Source organism: Dermacentor andersoni, chromosome 8, assembly GCF_023375885.2.
Source record: "Dermacentor andersoni chromosome 8, qqDerAnde1_hic_scaffold, whole genome shotgun sequence".
NCBI lineage: Eukaryota > Metazoa > Arthropoda > Arachnida > Ixodida > Ixodidae > Dermacentor > Dermacentor andersoni.
In genome coordinates this window covers 151,235,467-151,257,082 of record NC_092821.1, presented here as the reverse complement: position 1 = coordinate 151,257,082, position 21,616 = coordinate 151,235,467, and the positions used below count along the sequence as shown (strand labels likewise).

General features: G+C 42.9%; 1 protein-coding gene across 2 annotated transcripts in view; it reads left to right on the top strand.

Moving 5' to 3' along the window:
- The window catches only part of wge (BAH domain and coiled-coil containing protein winged eye), a 191,168-nt gene extending 170,258 nt beyond the window's left edge, over positions 1-20,910 (top strand). For both annotated transcript variants that reach the window (XM_072290062.1, XM_050173396.3), the window contains 7 exons: positions 1,480-1,599; positions 4,051-4,182; positions 5,203-5,639; positions 8,655-8,721; positions 11,552-11,673; positions 12,492-12,656; positions 14,237-20,910. In XM_072290062.1, the coding sequence (XP_072146163.1) occupies positions 1,480-1,599; positions 4,051-4,182; positions 5,203-5,639; positions 8,655-8,721; positions 11,552-11,673; positions 12,492-12,656; positions 14,237-14,437 (1,244 nt within the window). In that variant the 3' untranslated portion in view covers positions 14,438-20,910. The remainder of the gene's footprint in view (positions 1-1,479; positions 1,600-4,050; positions 4,183-5,202; positions 5,640-8,654; positions 8,722-11,551; positions 11,674-12,491; positions 12,657-14,236) is intronic.
- The last annotated feature ends 706 nt before the right edge of the window (positions 20,911-21,616 follow it).

Genomic DNA, 21,616 nt, shown 5'->3' with positions numbered 1-21,616 from the left:
ATCGGTCTTGTGGCCTGTAAGCACATGTGCTAGTATATATTAGCACATTTTCTTGAATAAACTTCAGTTGACAGACAGCGCTTGTTCTGTGTGTTCTTCCTTATTGTTGTCCTTGTCTATATATGTGCTGCTTACAGTGGATCACCTCCAACTTGTCTGCTTTACCGTCCTCCTGCAGTTTAAATAGGTGATCATAACAGCTACTCAAGTTAAATGTAGATGGTCATGCTGAAAATATTCGCAAAGGAAAAATATTGTTGTAAACTTAAATGTTGCGACACTATGAATATGTGCCAGCATTAGAATCACTGCCCTGTCACAGTCATTTACAGCTGTTTGCCATGTGCTATACTGGAAACCTACTCGGTTGCCTATCTTGTATGGCTTTGAATGCGTTGCATGCTGTGCATTGTAACTGTCTCTGTTGAATTGTGATTTGTCTGTTTCACTTCTACTTATAGTCACTGTTCTGGACTGTAGGCAGAGACATATAGCAAACAAATGGCCTCGTAAAGGACTTCTGTTTGGCCTAGTTGGTGTTTACTGCGTATCATATTTGCCGCCCGTGTCGTTTTTGTGTTCTCTTCCGCTGTTCCTGTCTGTATTTGCGATCGTTATGATATGCGGCCTCCTAAAGGAGAGCTGCTGCCCTGACTGCACCTGCTCTGCCACTTTCTGTCTTGAACGAGCGTATCAGGAACATCAGAGAGCCACCTTTGTTTGGAAAAGTAGGGTAGTTCGATAATTTAAGGGTAGTGTACTTCCTAGCAAGACATTTCATATGTTGTGTTGCATGGCTACCATGAATGTTGAGGTAGGTTCACAAGAGCAGGTGCTTGGGCTTGTTGGTACTGCATTGCTAAAACTAAGAGTGTGAAAAACACAGACAAAGGGACAGGGCTTGTCAAGCCGCACCTTGATGAGCGCAATATGGGAGAACACCTGAAGAAGTGTGGTTTATGTCTGTGAGAGCAACTTTGTGAACGAAGAAAGAAGTTATGCCAAAGGCTGGCGAATTGTCCAGAGCCCGTAGACAGGTTACAGCTAGGGTCAGTTCCGCAAGTATGTGGGTACCTCTTAGCACAACCTTTTTGGCATGGAAGAGTCTACGCAGGAGGTCTCATCCACATGGAGTTATGTACATGTGCAGCGGTGAAAGATTTTTTTTATCTTTCACAACTCCACTGAGGCAAAATCATTTTGAAAAAATTCATGCAGGAGATTTCTGAAATGATGTTTGTTCATGCCCAAGGTGTTTTGCAACTTAGAAACTATTACAGTGCCTTTTTAGCTTGTTTTGCAATGCCCTGGGGCAGCTATATAACTGGGATCATTTGCACAGGTTACTGTAGCCAATGTTGGTGCAAATTGGTATCTTTAATCACAAGTAACTGGTATTTATGTGCTCTACTGTGTATGATTTGTAAGAAATCATGGTCTTTTAACATTTGCCTCCCTTTCTTTTTTTTTGTCTCACAGCCACCAGTCCAAACCCTTCCCCAAGCAATTCGCTTGTCTATGTGGAATTTGATGACGGTGATTCTGGAAAGATTCCCTTAGAAGATGTTAGGTTGCTGCCACAGGACTTTCACCCTATTGGTGAGGCATTCTTTTCTGTGTGTGCGTATGTGTATCCATACACAGCTAAAGTAGACACATGTATGAAAGAAGTATTGATATTTTAGCTTGGGGGCCCAACTTTATCATCAATAATGTATTGTATCGGCTATTGGGCATCTGTTTCTATCACTTGTCTCAAAAATGGTTAGTAAACTGTGGGAACAACAATCTGTTGAGGTAATTAGCTCCCATTAATTTGACCCACTTCTGAAGCCCTGACAGGTGCCCATGTTTCTCTGTGGTGAAAAATGCATTATTTCAAACAGCTTACATAACAAACGTAAAATAATTCAAACTGTAATGGATTTCCATAGGTTTCATTATTTGTTTATTTATTTACACATACTGCAGCCCATGGTGGGGCTATAGCAGGAGTGGATAATACACTATAATACAAGAAAGAAATACAATAGGCAACAAAGAAAGTTTAGGCGCAATGTTGAGGGAGCACAGACAAGAATTCATTTAATGGGAGAGAATGGTTGGTTCCTGGTAGCGAATTCCATGTTTCAATTGTTTTAGGGAAAAAGCTATACTTAAAAGTATTAGTGCGTGCAAAAAATATTGTAATGTTATGCGCGTGATGTCTCCTACTAGAAGAGATTTTTGCAAAGGTGATATATTCATTACTGGAAAGGCGACAACATGAGTGAATAATGCCATGAAAAAATTTTAAAGAATTAACGTGTCGCTGTTCGGCGAGAGATGTTAGGTTGAATGACATGACTGACGATGGTGAGAACTGGTGGTTATAACGTCGGTAGACAAATCTGATGGCTTTCCTTTGGATGGCCTCAACTCTGTCTATTTCGTATTGTTTGTAGGGATTCCAAACGATACTACCGTACTCAAGTATACGGCGAACAATAGTTTTATATAACAGTAATTTAGTGTCGCGCAGAGAATTAGACAGAGTACAACGTAAATAACCGAGTTTTTGTAGAGCTTTAATCGTAATGGAATCAATGTGCTTTGACCAGGACAGGTTAGTGGTGAACGTGAGAACCAAGATATTTATATTCAGAAATGCGTTGAATTAAATTATTATTAAATTCGTAGCTGAAAAGGAACAGGTTAGCTTTATTATAGAAGAACATAACGACAGTCGTACGGAAGTTAATATTCATTTGCCATGTTTCACACCATTTAGAAAATCTGACGAATGATTCACAAGGCGAACATGCTCAGAGGGAGATGAAATGATGTCATACAATACGCAGTCGTCTGCATACATTCGGATTTTAGATGATATCTCGCGTGGCAAATCATTAATATATAGTAAGAAAAGTAGAGGACCGAGGACCGAGCCTTGAAGGACGCCTGATGACACATCCACCACCGAGGAATTGATTGAGTTAAAGCTTACGAATTGAGTGCGGTGAGACAAAAAACTCTCTATCCAGTTCACTAATTGAGGGTTGTTAAGAAAGGCATTTAGTTTGGACAGTAGTTTTGAGTGAAGTACGGTATCAAAAGCTTTGGAAAAATATATGAATATAGCGTCAATTTGAAATCCCTTATCCAGGTTAGAAGCTATGTCATGCGTGAACTCGACAAGTTGTGTTATGGTGCTAAAACCGCGTCTGAATCCATGCTGTACATTAGAGAGAAAGTTATTTGATTCAAAAAATTCCATAATGTGTTTGTATATTATATGCTCTAGTATTTTGCATGAATATGGTGTTAAAGATATTGGCCAGTGGTTAGAAAGATGCTGCTTACTACCTGACTGATGTAACAGAAGCACCTTAGCCATCTTCCATGATGAAGGTACTATGCCGGAAGTTAGCGATTTATTGAAGATAAGAGTAAGGTATCGTGAAAGAGCTGCAGTGGTGGCGTAGACGTAGAACACCCGCCTCACGTGCAAGAGGTCCGTGGTTCGAATCCTGGTGCCGCGCGCAATTTTCCACCGGATTATAAAAAAAAAAAAATCCTCGTGTTGATAAAATTGCATAAACAGGCCTGGAGTGTGGCCTGATCCCGGTGACCAGAACCGGTAACGCACTCCCTCACCAGAGCAGGATTGGCCACCCTGGTGCAGTACTTGGCCACAACCTCCTATATGAACACAAAAGAAGTATGGGAGAGGCCTTTGCCCTGCAGTGGGCATAACCAGGCTGATGATGATGATCGTGAAGTCCATATTACCGAACGAGAAACAAATTCGGGATTCCATCAGACCCTTCACTTTTCTTTGTAACAAGATTTAGTATGAGGTTTAAGACACCTTCTGTGCTAACTAAGATACAGGTGTTATTGGACGCACCAAAAGCCATGACTTAGTCAAGCCACCAATGATCGCAGGTTGTTTCATAAAGTGTGGTTTCACATTACCATGCAACTGTGTTGACCTGTAAGGCCAAGCTGGCATGCTAAAGTTGAGCAAATTTTGTTCATTGGCAGTCATTGGTATCTCTGCCCTTTCAGCTGGAGACCCACATCCATCTCTTGTCTTGAGCAAAAAGCGCAGCCGCAATACAGAGAATGGACAGGAGGCCAGCGCATCAGATCAGCAGCATTCACGCAGAGTGCGAAAGAGAAAGAAATCCAAGACCAAGAGTAAGTGGTGGCGTGTATCCAAATGTGCAGTTTACAAATTCTTCGTGTTGGTGGTGTCAGACCACTCTAGTAAATGTTCTAAGAACTGCTTTCACAGCTCTCTGAAACCCAAACAGCACAGTGGCCCCATGTGTGATGGCATGCATATGTTTTTCTTGAGTGCTCAATCATAACTAATTTAAATCTTGCACAGAAAACTAAAATTTGGAGGATGCTTAAGCTTTGCCTTTAAGAGTGGAATGCGATAGTATTCAAATACCCCTGACTGCTTTTCATGCTTCCCGGCAACTGCAGCTTATGTAACCTTAATGTTTATCGGGAAACGCTGGTGGTGAACGCTATGCACGAAGGCAAGTTTTCTGGTTGAAATGCAGCCTCTTGCGTCGGTTGATTTCCTGTTATTGTTTCGCACTTTTAATATTTCTGTCTGAGAAGAGCCAACATAAAAGATATGCGCTGTCGGTGTTTCTTTTTTCCATTACATTTGTTTGTGGACTGCTGTTCTCAAAATTCCAAGGAATAACTTGGTAAAGAATGGAAGACAAGGTATGAGCAACTTTGGTGGTAGAAGAGTAGTTCGATATGTGTGGTTTGGAATTTTGTTCGAAATTCTTTTTGTCAATGCGATGTCCGATGCCAGACGCGAGACGTCAACGCCGGATTTCCTGCGACACTGAGCCCTTAACGTTGTCACGTTAAATACAGTGCAAGACACAGGATACAACAAAGGAGACTGTGTTTTGTGCTGTTACTCGTTTTTTATGTAACATGTACCAACCGCACCAAGTTCCCACTTTATGACAATTGAAATGTTCACTTGAGTAAGCTGGCCTTTTATGTGCACAACACAGGAAGACGAAAAAAAAAAAAAAAATTCAAATTTTTCTACATCAACGTTTGTTATACCAAAGTTCAACTGTTCATGAATTGCCTACAGCACTGTCTAAAGTTTCACGATGTCTAAAGTGCAGCAGTCATTGTGGCAGTCATCATAAAGCAGTCATTGCATTTTTCATGTAGAAGCACAAGGAGCAGCTTCAAGCGATGAGTCTGACTCTGACAATGGCGAAGTTTTTGATGTGGCTGATGGAGAAAGTGCATCAAAGAAACGCCGGCGAGAGCACAAGCATCACCGGCATCACAAGCACCATCGCTGTCATCACCGGCACAAACACCACAAGCGACACCGGGAACATTCCAACGAAGCTGCTGACAAGACAGGCAGTAATGGCAAAGCGACACGACGAGACAGCGCAGCTACAAACGCGTCCACGTGTTCCTCGGAGCCTTCAACCTCAGGATCTTCCACACACTCATCGCTGCCCAGTGGCTCGGGAAGCAGATCAGGATTGAAAGTTCGGATCCGGACTTCATCTACAGAGATGCAGCAGGCAGATGCAGAGAGCAGTGATGACGCCTCGGAAGATAGCAGTTCATCGGATGAGGCTGAGAGTGTGGTGAGTCTAAGGTTTCAGATTGCAGCAATTAAAATGCGGACCATTTATGGAGCTAGATAACTAAAGAAGTTCGCTGTGTTTTCATTGCATCTTAAAACTGCTGATTCAATTAGGGATTTTGTTTAGCTCATAATTTTATTATTTGTAGCCAGAGCAGTACCAATACAGAGCAACTGCTGTAGCAGCAATCGACTAAGATGAGATATCCAAAGAATTCCATGTTATTGAAATTTTATTTTGAGGATGCAGCGATACGCAACCATTTTAGATCACATTATATTCTCCTGAAGGACAAATTTTTACCGCATGTTTTCATTGCCTTATGTGTGTACATGAATAAAACCATCTATTGTGTGCATAGCTGCTCATATATTAACTCTTTCCGTACCGTGCCCATTGGGCGTCGTTAGCCCGCTAACGATGGTTTGAAACGCCGGTTTTGAGACTTTCCACGCTGGCCACCGAGACACTGCGCTATCGGACATGAAGGGGGAGAACTATTCTTTTGTTTTCTAAGCAGTTCGCTTTTTTCCCCCAGGCGGTGATTTTTGAGTGCACACCGAAGTTTTCAAGATCATCAAAGTAGCAAGCAAAAATGGCCGCCCACTATCGATGGTTTGAAACGCCGCTTTCGAGACCTTCCGCACCGCTCACGGACACTCTGCGCCATGGGACATGAAGAAGGAAAACTATGTTTTTATTTTATAAGCAGTTCGCTTTTTTGCCCGCAAGGTGTTAATCTTTTAACGCACTCCGAAGTTTAGCGACCGTCGAAGTAGAAAGCAAAAATGGCCGCCTTGGAGAGTGGTGCGCACGCTTCGAAAGATCACAGATCTCGTGATTCAGCTGTGTTTGCAGCTGATTTTATCGGTGGATCGAGCAGCAGCGAGTCTGAGGATGCTGCCTTTTCGTCTGACTTTGACTGTGAGAGTGACGACAACGCAAGCCAGCCCGGAATATTGGCAGCTGCAGCCTGGCATGCCAAACTGTAGTGCTTGCGCTTAAATTTTTCTAGTGGAAAACCTGTTCAATGAAAAATTTGTTTTTTTGGGATATAGTACCTATTAGACGGCAATACATTTTGTATATCTCATAATTTTTGCTACATTTTTCTTAGTAGATGCAAGCATGTCTTTACAAACTTTGTTCAATTTTATCCCACAATCTTGATCTTGGCAATTTATATCTCTTTTATGACATATATCTCGTTAATAAAGCTTTTATGTATGAAAAGTCCACTCATTCTGCTTTTTGCTTATGTATTACATAAAGTATTGAGTGCAGTAGTTGCTTCAGAAGAAAATATCTGACATAACCTACAAAAAACCTATTTTCCCCATGGTACGGAAAGAGTTAAGTTTTAGTTTTGTTTGATATTTTATTCAATTACAGGTTAATTCAATTTCTGATCAGTAAAACAAAATTTTGAAGTTTTAAAGTGTTTGAATTAGTGCAAGTTGACTGTACACGGCTGCTGGACGGTTCGTGTTAATTGTGGATGTGACGCTGCGAAGTGCACTGAATGCGTAGCAGCTCTCCTGTCATATTTCATGCCGGATCTCCTTAAAGAATCGTCAAGGACAGCTCTGAGCATGGGCAGCTTAAAGTCAGCCTTCCACCCAGTGGCCCACTACCTGCCTTTTCCACCAAAGCAATGTATGAAGACGTGTTCATGTATCAAAGAAAGCTTATAAGGCTCTCTCCTGGTTATAAACATAATGTGCATTGCAGAGCTGTGCTTACAGCCTTGGATGACTGCGTACTGCATTGCCATGAACCAGTGCACTCTGGTGGCTCTAGTGCTTTCCAGTTGGAGGCTGGTTCGATCTCTTGGCGCCAGCAAGGAGAAACAAACAAGAACTGGGAAAGAAAAAAAAAGGCCGGGGGGGGGGGGGGGGGGTAAGCACAAGGAGGCTTACCAAAAGGACTGGTTGCTGGGCAAGTTAGTGCAGTTTACTGTATATTCTCTTTAATGGCACGAAGGAGGTAACACACAGAGACCAGGATATGCACAAGGCCTTTGCGTGTGTCTTGTCCTCTGTGAATTGTCTGCTTTGTGCCATTAAAGAGAATGTACAGTTAATAGGAGGTTGCGCCACAACCTGTGCACGTGTTGGTGGATGGGGATGGCGTCATCCATGCTGGTGTACAGCCTTTTGCAAGGGCCACAAGATCTTTGGATAAAATGAATCAGCCATAAAATTTGTTGTAAATTTGAAATGTCGTGCAGCAATCATGCAACAAAGCTGAACTTACAAGACAATAAAGAAATTCACTGTGTGCTTTCTGGTTGAAGCCGTGCGAAATTATAGGAAAATCTGCATACAGCTGAACCTCGTCATAATGTAGTTTCATCCAGTATGCTTCAACGAGTTTCAACAAGGCACATAAATCCTACAGTGGTTGAATGACCTATGGCACCAGGCTTCCAACAAATCAGTTCTGTGGAAGCCTTCAAGGTGGAGGAAAGTTTATGATAGGGAAAATTTGTCATCCATCCAACTCTGGCACAAAGCCACAAATTTGGATTCGCAGTGGAATTTGCTAGCCTCCTGGTTTGCTCAAATGGCAGAGTGATGGCCCTGGAAAGGCATTGGTCCCAGGTTTGATCCCTGGACCAATACAAATTTTACTTACACAGTGAAGCTTTCTTTCCAAGAAACATGTATGGGGTTCCTTTGTAGCTTCATGTTACAGTTGGGTGGCTCACAAGTTTTTCCCGTCCTATATCTTTCTTCACCTTGCGAACATCCGGAGAACTAATTTGCCATATTCAATGTTCCTTATTTGCAATCTGCTAGCCTTCTGGTTAGCTCAGATGGTAGAGTGACTGCCCCAGAAAAGCATTAGTCCCAGGTTCAATTCCAGATTTTCCTCTAGTAATGTTAATATGGAACTATATATGATTGGTTTACTTCTAGAACTTTCTTGAAAGCAGAATTTTTAAATGAAGTTAAATTAATGCTGTAGCATCCCTGTGAATGTACTGTTTATTTTCATTGCGATTTCTTCCAGGCTTCTAAAAAAGGTCCCGCCAAGCGACAAAGGCGCCTCCCCTCGGTGGAGAAAAGCAAAATCGCGGGTGAGTGAACCAAGTTGCTCACAGCCACAAGGGATTAAAAACAAGCCACTTCTATCTTTTCATCAAACTGGAGATGAAAAGTGCAAGATGAAAAGTATCAATGAGATAATTGTAGAGCGATATGAAAAACTTCTGAAACAGCTTTCTGTTGCTCACAACGCGCTACATAAAAATGTTTTTCTGACCATGAAATAAGCCCGCAGATGCACACAAAATTGCTGTACGACTGGCCGCTCAAGGCACTTTGCATGTATTTGCAGGTATCTTTCACGCTCGGAAAAACACTTTTATGTAGCACGTATTGAGCAAAAGAAAGCTGTATCAGGATTTTTTTAAGTCACTTTACAATTTTCTCATTGACACTTTTCATCTAATTATAACATTTGAGAAGTTGATTAATTAATTAAGGCTAATTATCTAATTAGGCGGAATGAAAAATATAATCCGAGTATTTGCAAGCGACGTCAAACAACATCATCTTTCTTCTGTCCAGCTACGTGGAATTTGCATATTTTTAAAGTTCGGCTAAAGTTACATGGGACACCCTGTATATTTGCATACTGAAGAGGCAAAATGAGGTTTCAACCCTTAAAACATGAAGCAAATTGGTTGAAAAGGCTTTAGAAACTTTTTGATAAAATGAAGTTTGAAAATAAGCCATAAAATAAAACGCTAAATAAGGTCACTTTTGGTCAAAATGAAATAAAGCACCTCAAGGAGTTAATAGCTGCTTACTAAGGGCTACTCTGCTCCAACTGTGTATTATGCATCCATCACAGAAAAATTACTTTGTCTGTAACTTGAATGTTTCCAGTAGCAATAGTTAAAGTAATCTGTGATTAAATGCATAATGAGACATAAATTTAATATTGTAGCAGCTATCGCAAGATGCACAACTAAGTGGTCATAAAAGTACATGTGCCCTATATTAAAAAGGTGAAATCTCAATCAGGGTGATTTTTGTTTAAAGTGAAGAAATATTTTTGAAGTTACTACCTGTTGCTTGGTTCACAAGTACAAAAATGACAGGGTCAGTCTTGTGAACAAGTTCTTTTCTTTTATACCTTGGGCTTTCCGCTGTAGCTTGCGTTCCTATTATGCCAATGTTTTATGACTGTGCTGCTGAAGTGTGCTGTTAAGCAGGGACTTTAAATTTTATCTACATATACCTGAGAGACGAGGCAGGAAAAGTACATGCTTAAAGTGACATATATGAGGGTTGTTCATAAAATAAGGTTCTCAAGGAGCTGCAGTTATGAGGAACGTTACTATGCGGGATCCGGCAACACTGACGTGTAGCTTGGTTTCGCCTCTCTGAGTCCCCCCCCCCCCGACTAGCTGTCTGCGACGCTAAGTCTTGGCTTGGCGGCCGTTAGAGATGGAGCTCCCACTTTTTTCTCCTGCCAGATGTGAATTACGCTCTGTGATTAGTCTTTTGTGTGCAAAAAACACTGCGCTCGTGGGCATTCATTCCCAACTGTGTGAAGACTACAGAGAAAAGTGTATGAGCGTACAACACATGTGCAAATGGTACAGAGAATTCAAAGATGGGCGTAGAGACATCCATGACGAACAGCGTTCTGGATGGCCACTGGTTTCAGACAAACTGATTGTGAAACTGGAAGAAACAATGCTGGAAGATCGAAGGGTGACGGTTTGGGAGCTCTGCGAGGTGATCCCTGATGTCACCAAGACCTGTATTGACAAAATTTTGACAGACCATTTAGGGTATGCCAAGGTTTGTGCAAGGTGGGTCCCGAGTATGCTTACAGAAGACCGCAAACGGCAACGCGTTGAAGCGGCCCGCGGACTTCTTCAGGCCTATGAAACCGATGGCAAAGAATTCGTAGACTCTGTGTCACTGGGGACAAGACCTGTGTCCACTACACAACACTGGAAACAAAAAAGCAATCCCATCAGTGGAAACATCCAGTAGCTGAAGCTGCGGAAGTTCAAACAAACACTGTCTGCCGGCAAAGTGATGGCGAGTGTGTTTGGGGACAGGAAGGGGTTATTGTTGTGCGAATTCATGCCTGCCGGTATAACAATCAATGTGGACCGCTACTTTAAGACGTTGCAGAACCTTCGCTACGCGATTCAAAACAAGAGGAGAGGTATGCTGATGAAGGGAGTGCGTTTCCATAAGGACAGCGCTCATCCGCACATCGCCCGTGGAACATACTATCTCATCAACAGATTTGGACGCGATACTGTCACACACCCACCCTACAGCCCAGACATAGCCCCAAGTGACTACCATCTCTTTCCTGAATTGTGGAAACACCTGGGTGGGACGCATTCCTGAACTGGAGAGGAGCTGAAAGACATTCACAGCGCGGCGGGAGAGTTCGACGATTCAGGCATAAAGATGGTACACCGCATGCAAAAATGTGTTGATCTCAACGGCAATTATGTTGAAAAATTTGGTAAGGTCTAAGCTTTTCAAGGATGTATTATTCAATGCCAATAAACATGTTTTGTATTGTAAAAACGCATTGGGAACCTTATTTTATGGACAACCCTCGTATTTGAGGTGGCGAAGAGATACTTACCGAAGCTGGGTGCAGAGATATTACAAGAAAGCATTCCTTCTTTCAACATTCCGTTTTCCTTTCCTGTCTTATTATTCTTTCTTGCATCACTGCCTGTGCCTGTGCACAGATACGGTTGGAAGTCGTTGGATTTATCTGTTTGTTTGTACTGCACTGTGCACAATATTCTTGCACCTCCTGTAACATAGGCCTGTATGAGGTTGATTCGTGCTACCAAACAATGGTTTGAAGCACATTCGCTTCCTTCTTTTGACCACAATATGGCTATCTCTATGCAGCATTCCTGCCGATGCGGCAGCTGTGGCGATGGTCGGGCAAGAGCTTCCGCCGGCCTGGGCTGAAAGGCAAGGCTAAGAAGGAGTTTTACAAGGCCATCTGCAGGGGCAGGGAATCCATTCGGGTGGGTGCTACTCCTGGCGTGCCAAAGATTCTATGCCACAGCACCTTAGTAACCAATGTGCACACACCACAGCTAGCTGTTGGGCTCTGTGGTTTTGGTTTTTACCATGTTAGAGAAAAGAATGAGAAAATCGAATGGCTTGGTTTTTTGTTACTTACAACCATACGAAGCAAACAGACAATGAAGCCATAGAAAGAGGAAACTTATTTTTAATTGAAATGTAAAATCAATAAACAAAAGAACAATTAAAGTAGATGAAAGGACAACTTATCCCAAGTGTGAGCTGAATCCACATCTGCATTATGTGTGTGCTACTTTACCATTATGCTACCACAGCGGCTGTCCTCCCTCTGACTTTCATGAGCACTGACGTAGGTGTGCGTAAGATTAGCTCGAGAGTGTTAGCCAGTGCTACTCATGGCCATGGTGGCGAGGCATCACAGAGCCTGTGAACTTAAGAGCAGGCAACTGGCAAATTTAAAATAACAGTAAATTTCTGCCATGCTTTCTCTGGCTTCATTGTCCGTTTACTTAATATGGTTACTGTCAACAACATAGCGAGGCATTTGGGAAGGAGTGCCACAGTTATCATAGAGAGAATGTAGTGTTTGTGAATGTCAAGCTTTGTTTTTTAGGCTTGACTTACAGGCTAATGCTTTTTATTTATTAATTTCAAGGTATCTTACAGGCCCCAAGGGGAGCATTGAGTAAGGGGTGCATCATTGAACAAGTGACAACAGAAAACTGATACATGAGAGCTAAAAATTTTGTAGGATAAAATTCGCAGTGAAAGGAAATTGGCGGTCACTGTGACACAGGTTGGTGACTGTGCGGTATTCCTGTCGACGGGACGGCCCAACCTGCCATACATTGGCCGCATCGAGACCATGTGGGAAGGCTGGAGCGGAAACATGGCGGTCCGCGTCAGGTGGTTCTACCACCCAGAGGAGACGAAGGGACTCGCAAAGCTCAGGCACTCCAAGGTAAGCCGCCGAGTCTGCCGGTTTGTTTACTCGCCATGCTTGTGCCAATGAAATGTGGGCTTTTCCCTCCTGTAATTCACTACCTAAATTCTATGGCTGCATCACTATGGATCAGGTTGGCCTTCGCACAGCACTAAAGAAAGGCAACCTTACTGCTTGCTCTGTCCCGAGAGACAGTGTGCTTTATGTTCAAGTCATTGGGTGTGTTCAAATTTTTGCCAGCATTGAAGTCAGTCTATTTTGACTGCCGAGGAGACATTTTCAGGGCCAAGTAGTGGAATGCATTTGGAAGAGAGTCTCCGTAACTTGGTGCCACATTGTGTCAACACAAAAAAATGCCAAGGCTGCTTGGAAGATAAATGGAGCTGAAAATGCAGTTGTGCGGGAACGTGGACGTGAAACTTCAGTTTCATGCCCACTTGAGGCCAGTACATTGTGATGTATGCGTGTGGCGTACAATGTCAGGATGCAGTGACTCCTGCACATTTTAAGTGCTAGTGTTTTATTGTCAGAGCCAGTGGCTGTTTAACACCACTGCTCTATGCATTGGAGCTGGAAGACATATTTGCCGCTAGAAGGATGCTCACCAAAAGGAAGACACGTTACCAACAGCACGAGCAGCACTTCTTACTGATTTATATAGGTGCAGACCCACAAATAACTAGAGATATGACACATGTTCGGACAAATCACAACTCTCAAGGAAACCAGTGGTAAAAAACATTTTCTTGATGAATATAATGGGCCATCCAGCGGGCTGAGGATGCCGCCAGGACCCACGAACCCCTGGCCATCGGCTAGGCAGGGCCTTTGGCCTTCCCCACCAACTCGCAGCGCACACAACAAAGTTATTTCCTCCTCCTCCTCATTGATCAATATAACAGGAGCAATGTATCACTTATAGAGCTAGAGATTTTTCTTATATTATTATGCTTCCGTTAACTCTCATGCAATCTGATTTTTTGCTTCTGCTGAATAATTTTATCTCAACAAAAGGCGGTTTAAACAACACAAATATGTCATTCAGCAAATACCAAATGAGCCAAGAAGTAGTTCTTATGTTGCAATGGGGGCTCCAATACAGGAACAGCACAGTGTGGTGATGATTTAACTTCCAAAGGTGGTGTCCCAACATGATGTTCATTGGCACATCTCTGCAACATACAGTTAAACATTGATATAATGAAATAATTAAAATCCACAATTTTCTTCATTATATCAGAATTTCGTTGCATTGAAATTCAACCTTTTATGCAAATAAGTACAGTCGCTGATGGATATTTCTTACACGAGAGGGGCCACGATATGTACCGTAAACCCTATAATGTAAATCCATAGACAAGAGTATAATAGGACAGGTGCTCTGTTGCTGGTTAGTTGCCTTCTACTTCCTGAAAAATTAGCATTAATTTCACGCACTCAGTTATGCATGTGTCTGATTTACATCTGCCGAGTGTTAAACAAGTATCCTCAGTGCCAACTCAGTGAAAGCATTGCCAAGGGCGATTGAGACTTATGTGATGCCAGCTGACCTGTTAGCTGCAAAGGCGTTGCTGATGCCAGTACATGCGCGTGCGCAGGGTGCACTGTTCAAGTCTCCACACGCGGACGTGAATGATGTGCAGACCATTTCTCACAAGTGTGAGGTCCTCTCCTGGGAAGAGTACCGGACATCCCGCGGGACCCGCAGCGATGAAGCCACCGCTGATGTCTACTACCTCGCTGGATACTACGACCCCTATGTCAACACCATCTCAATTGAGCCCTCATTGGCACTGTGATTTCAGCAGGCTGCAATCTCTACTCGGCCTATCACAGCTGAGCACTTGTCCGAGGAAAGCCCCACGCAGGGCGTGTACCATTTTTTTGGTTTCCCCTGCAATGTTTTGAACAACCGGTGACCTATTAGCAATTGTACAGGAGCAGTGGTTGCAAAATTTCATAACATAATCGAATGTAACCAGTATGGTGCCAGTACTGAATCTTCAGCTTGAGTGCTCACTTGTTATTAGGACATTTGAAGACCTGTATCACAGTGTACTGGCAAGTGTTGATATTTTATTTGGCGTTCATCGCCATAGCAAATCGCAGACCATGTAGTTATCTGCTAAAAACACTGCGGCCGTATTTCCTCGCTGCATAGTCATTGTAGTGTCCTTCTTACTTTTCAGTTTGTTTGTACTAGATGTGCAGAATTCCACTAGTTGATTAGTAGAAGCTCTCCTAATGGAGACACACGTTATGCTGGTCTGCATCTTGAGTTGTCTTTAACCAAACCACTCTGAACCCTCACACATGCAGCATTGCAGCGAAACACACACACTCTCCTACAGACAAAGCAACAGAAAGCCTCTCCACATGAACTAGTGGAATTTGTCACAGGGTTTTTGTGGTGAAATTCCTCGACATCATAATCTGCGCACCGTTCAGGTGTTTGGCACAGAGTGCCATTAGCTGGCAAACAATCGGTGCCTCATGTGTGATGTTGCAACGGTCATTGTCACGTGATGGGCACCTTTGACAAATGAGGGCATATCAGAAGATGTCAGGGGCCAGTGTTGATAGCAGGGCGGGCTGTCTTCCAAAGACGGGGAGAATATAAGGGGTTTGAGAGCTGTCTTTTTTTTTTCTTTTTTTTGCTTTTACAATGTGTTTTGTCATCATGTCTTGCATCAATTTGCAGATTTTTTTATTATTATTATTATTTGACACACCTTTTTCCTACTGTGATGGGCTTGAAAAAGATTTACACGAGAGGGGCACGTGCACTACTGTTGCACTGCCTCCATTGAGTTAGGAGTGGATGTCCATGTGAACATCCAGAATGCAAATGTGTACAGCTGTTTGTACTATACTCTCTCGTCTCATGCGTGCACCAACACAACATTGTCCCATGTATCTTTTCCTCTTTATTTACCTGTTCTTTTTCTTTAACAAGACCTTGTGGCAGCCTCCAAGAAATGGTAACTTGAAATGCTGATACTGCTGAGGTAAAAAGTCCTACAGAATAGGTACCCAATGTCTATATATATCTGACGTGGTATCATGAAGGCACGCAGAAAGACAGGCAATGCAAGGGCTAGTTTTTGGTGGTTTATTTACACAGCTTGAGCCACTTAAATAAATAATTTCATGTCTGCCTTGTAAACTGCGGCTCAATTGGAGTGGTATTCTCAAACTATCACTCTTGGAGACACAACCACTTTCACTATATCTCGCTTGGCTTTGCACCGGATGTGCTGACGTGTGAACCCAACAGCATCCCTGGCACTGTGTTGAGTGCGCTATCTTCACCTGGTGCCAGGAATGCTGTCGACCATATACTTCGTCGATGCGTCCAATGCCAAATCACACAATATGTTGTGAAAGTGATTTTATCCCTAAAAGTGATCGCACAAGAATACCGCCCATGTCTTTTTCATGAAAGCACAAAACGTGCCAGGCAGATCTCTTCATTATACAGGCAAAGGAGTACCTACTCGGAGTAGGCCCACAATAATAATAACTAATATATATATATATATATATATATATATATATATATATATATATTAACTTAAAAGATAGCTTTTTGAAAGTGATGTGTAGTGACTTGATTTCACACTCCTTGTTTCTGCTGTGCAGCCTTGTGGAGCAGTTGAGCGTTGCATAAGAAGTATACGCATACACCCCTGTAAGGGGCTTGGCTTCTTAGGGGCTGTCGACTGGGCTTGTTGGTATCCCTTTTGCCACTGCGCACCTGTTATCGCTCATTTCGTCAGGCACGCAGCTGTGTAACCTCTGTAGTGGCATCCTGACACAATGGCACGCCTCACCCCTCCGTCTCTATGCATTTTTCCCACCCTCACCTGTCGGAAGAAACGCTTGATGGGGAAGTGTCTACACACACACCACGTCTGTGAAACTCGTTCTCCCACGTCAAAGTTCTTCGCTGTTTGTAAACAAGCCGCATGCCCATTGTTTGCAGTGGCACGCTGCCTGTCGTCTGCTTGCGCTACGGGTGCGAGCGCACATATTTTGTGTATCGTTGTCGTGATCGATAATCATGGCTAAAGTCATCACATCACAGCATACATTTCGTGCATTTCACCCACCTCAGAAAGCTTGCATTTCTTTTGCTTTTTCATTCGCGTTGCACTATATTTTCAAGCTGCCTCGAAATCGGTTCTTGGGAACTGCTGCATTGAGCTATCAGCTGGAGTGAAAAGTGACGAGAGTTTTGGTCCTAATGTATGGTATTGCTTGTCACTGCGAGAGCCTCACGGCTTTGCATTGCTCCAACGCAAGGAGAAAAGGGCACTTGGTAGTGCACACTGATGTTTGTAGCTCCGTATGTGTGCTGGGCGGCTGGCCACAGGTAGAGAGACGCTTTTTTAAGTATTTGCCCAAGGTTTACACGATGTCAATGATTAATGCATTACGGTTTCTTGCACAAGTCACTTTTGCACAACGATGACTGCTGTTGTCTGGTGACGAACTGAATACGAGCGGTAGCCATCAGCTTTGATTGCACATTGAACAAACTACCGTGGCAGCAGCTGATGACTGAAGCATGTTGTTTGTCACGCGTTCTTGCACGAGGCTGGATCTCTATGGTAGCGAGCATGTTTCTGTGGTGCTGAAACTGAAATGTTTCATCGTGAAGCAGGCAGGGGAGAGTTGCTGGTTCATTGGAAGTGAACACTTGTTGGCTGGCTCAATCCTAGAACGACTTTAGCAACTTGTCATCTTTGCGGTATTTTTGGCAGCATGTATAGCTAGTGTTCACTCAAGTCTGCACTCTGTGAAGGAAAAGATATTGTTTTACTCGCACACACAACACTGAAAAGCAACACATGAAATAAACAGTGTTATCCACTCATATAAAACATAGAAGTGATGGACTTTAGTTATGGTTTTTGCGATATATCTAAAAAAAGAAAAGAAGTTTGCCAGTCATTGCACAAAATGTTTTTTGTGTGCTGTTCACAGGATAAGTGTGCTCAAAGCCAAACTGGCTTTGGATAATCAGGGTTTCACAGTGCTTCATATCTCAGTAGGATATGTTGTCATAGGGTTGAGTCAGCATCACATGCTTGTGCCATGAAAGTGCTAGCCACTGTTGTGGCAACTGCAGGATTAACAGGTGCATAAACACCCAGATGTTGGTTATCCCGCAATTACGACCTGAGCGTAACATGGCACACTAATCACGCAATTTACAACCCAGCCAGCCCATGATCACAAGTGGTGAGTCTTGAGACCTGGGCTTAAAATGTACGGCAGCTAGTCTGAGAGACACCGGTGCTGAAAGATGTTTTATGGTTTGTTGCAAAGGCCAGGCTGCCCATATGGGTGTTGGTGGTGCACAGTTTAATGGAATGAGGAAGACTGCTTACAGAGGAGCGTCACTTTTGCATGCATGATTAGTTATGGCTTGGAAGCATGTTTTACTCTAGGGTCGTTGAAAATGCATAGAGGAGTGTAAGTGATTTGCTTTGCAATGTAAAAAGGCCTACTCTTGAATGAGCTGGCCTCTGCGAGGTAGAATGGTGCAGAATGTGTTGCTTCGTGTTCCCAAATCTGGCTTGCACTGTGGCCACAAAACATTACAAGAGCTGTGAAAACAATACGATCGCATTGCATTTTGAAAACTAAAGCTGCAGTATGCGTTTTTTCCTGCATTATAGTTGCAGTGCTCTTCAAAGCCAGGCTGTGCATCAATGCTATAACCATGACTGAACTGCATTCGATGAGGCTGTTTCATGCAACAGCCACATGTATCAGAACTCAGCTGTGATTAAAGCATGGACGTTGCATAGCAAGAGCAGGAGGCCGGTGTCATATTAGAAATATATTGCAGGTCTAAACTCCAAAGCATCAGTAGTGCCACAAGGGCAGACTGTGGCACTACTGCTCAACTTTTAACAAACACTGTACAGTGACGTGTATAATTTTATCAAATGTTTTATTAAATTTAAGAGTAGATTTCACACTAAATGTTGCTTTGCTCAATTAAATTTTGCAACAAAATTTCATTATTGGTCCAATATTGTTGAATAAATACTTGGCATTTTTGCTTGCCTGCAGGCAATGAAAGCAGACCATGCCTCTGTAGCAAGCGCCTCTCCGATGGCAAGGCGTCCATGTGACAGTTCCTTGCTCTTTATACTTGATGAACCAGGCAAACATGTGATGTCAAGTGTTCCACTGAACAGAGCAAATCAAACTGTCTTTTTTGCAACAGCCGAGTAAATGTAAAGCAGCATTTAAGTGCAAAATTTCCTAAGAATTAGGAACCCAGGTCACTGTACAATAGTCTGTATCTTTATTTACAATTTCTTTATCATACATTTTTCATACATTTTATTCACAGTTGATATTCTTAACCTATTCGCACTCAAGCTGCACACAAGAATGTAACAAAAAGCTTGAGAACAGCATTTGTGAAATGCATTGCCAAATGCAGGAGGCAATGGGGTGCTGGTAATGTGTTTTTGTAAGTGCAGGAACAAGCCCCCAGCTCTTTGCGTTAAGCACATCAGCAGGGCTGTTATCAAACTTCTACTACAAGCTCGTTAGAAGTCTGTCCAGCAAAGTGGACTCAACCTCCATGGCTACAAAGCAATGCAATGTGCATGCAGTACTTGTCAGTCTATGAACCAAGCAGGTGCAAAGTTACAGCCAGCCTGGAGCGAATCTTCTGGAAGCAGTCTCCCTCCTTAAACATGCGGGTCCACAAGTGCTTGTCAGCTTTAGCTGAAGTGTTGAGACGGTGCAAGAGTTTGGTGGCAGAGTTTTGACTGCAGCACGTTTGCAGCTCCGGAGAGAGTGCTTTATTTTTGTAGGTGCGATGGTTGCATGGCCCGGGAAGGGGTCTTCGGTTTTTGTACATAGAGGCAAGTTTGTCATCTGCTATCATTTCTGCAGTTGCGTTGCTTCACATGTGTCCCTTGCCCTGTCTGCTAGCAGGAATGAAAACTGACTGTGATTTCACTTGTTGAAAAAAGTGGGAGTTGTTGAACGTCGGTGGCTAGGTTTTTCCTCTCGTCTCTTGGCAACTTCTTTCAGGAGAAACCAACTTGGCCAATAAGAGAGCTTCTAAATGGAAGTTAGGAAAAATGTGCGCTACAAAGTCTGTTGTAAGTCTGTTGTGCCATACGTATGCTCTGGGTACTGTTTGGGTGGAAAGAAGTGCTGCATAGCGTTCCTTGTTGTTCTAAGTTTTCATTTGTGCTTCGCCGGCCAAGAATGGCTGTTGTTGTTGAAGCCGTGAGTTCTCCTTGTGCAGTTTAAACGCGTGTGCTTGTCGTTTCTGTGTGCATTGGTGCAATGCTCAGTTTGCCGAGTCCTCTTTTGCTATTGGCGGCCTGTTCTGGGGAAGTTTCGGGTTGTCGGTGTCTTTGCTTTGCTTGCAATTTCACAATGATTCTCTCTTGGCTCACTAATGACTATTTGTAACAGTCAGTTGCTTCAAGATCTGTGGCAAATGGCAATTATTTTAACATTTAATATGCGAGAAAGTTTTTGTTCACGCCTTAGTGGCCTTCTAAAGTTGTGAGGGGAGCTTATAATTTCCTGGCTAGTGACAAGACCTGAATTAGGCAGTTAGCTGGAAAAAGCATGCAGCACTCGGTACAGCTCCTAACATACACATTTTTTAAATAGTTTATAAGAGGCCTCGTGACTGCGTTCATTTTATATTTGGTACTTGCAACAGTCATGCAAATAATTAGAGTCCTCAACTTTTTATATTTTTACATGGTGCTAGTATTCACCACGAAGAAAGCCACTGTTTAAAATTTATGCCATGGTAGTATCGATGAGAAGCATTGTGACCTTCCGAAATCTTAGTTTTACAGTGTAAACACTGCCAAAAATTTTCTCAATGCAGTTACCAAATGTGAACTGAACACGAAAAATCCGGCAACACAGCACCATAGAGCCTTCCTCAGAGCAGTTTGGCAATAAATTTATTGTACATGTTCTGCTATTTGTTCTGCATTGCTCAAAGCTTCTTTTGTTTTGGCTTTTGTTTTTGGTCATCAACTTTGCCCAGATCTCCGAGGGGAGAAAGTCATTTTCCCTCAGCATCTTGTGCTTGTGTTGGCTTTCTTTTTTTTCTGCCAACTTCGTGCATCTTTGTCTTAGCCATACAGGACAGCTGTCTAGTTTGTACAGAGCTTGTGTTATTTTCAGCACACGTCCAAGTGACCATTGTGACCGACAATGCGTTAGTTACGCACTTAATAAAAATGAATCCATGAAAAAAGAAGTGCACTTCGTAGTTTGTACTGTGGCTTTCAATGTGAGCTACCTTATTCTTTGTGAAAGCAAAGGACTATTTTCCATATAACTGTGTAATCAAGTCATTCACTTGCAAAGATGTCATTAGTTCAACCCCATGGCTGCTTCAAATCGGTCTACTTTACCACATGTATAGTATGACTACGCTGGAAGTCTGCTTTCCTTGTGTTGAAGGTGACTTAATTTAAGACTTTGAAGATAAACAAACCCACCTAATCACAAGTTCATATCATGAACACGGAATGGACTGTGGTAATTTTTTTCGTGTAGCCATTTGAAGTGCTATTGGTTACAGAGGCAACTCATCCTCCGTACCAGAAGTCAGATTTGACCAGTTCTCTTGTCAAAAGATCGGAGATGTAGTCTGTGCCCGTTTCCATGCATACGGCAGGAAAGGAACAAGTGTGTAGTGCAAAATTTCACTGGCCGAAGCCATGGCATACTCCGCCAGAGCCTTCACTTCTAGTGTACAAGGAATAGCCAATGGCAAATAGCATGGCATAGTCTTGATATCCATGCCGATACAAATACTTCAGAATATTTTTCCGAGAGGCGATTGGTAAGGATGCACCCTTTACAAGCTTTGTAAGGAAGTGTTGCAGGGCTGCCTTAACTGCAGGCCAAGGCACACTGCACTAATGTCAACAAGAGCCTGTGATAAGGTGACCCTGCGG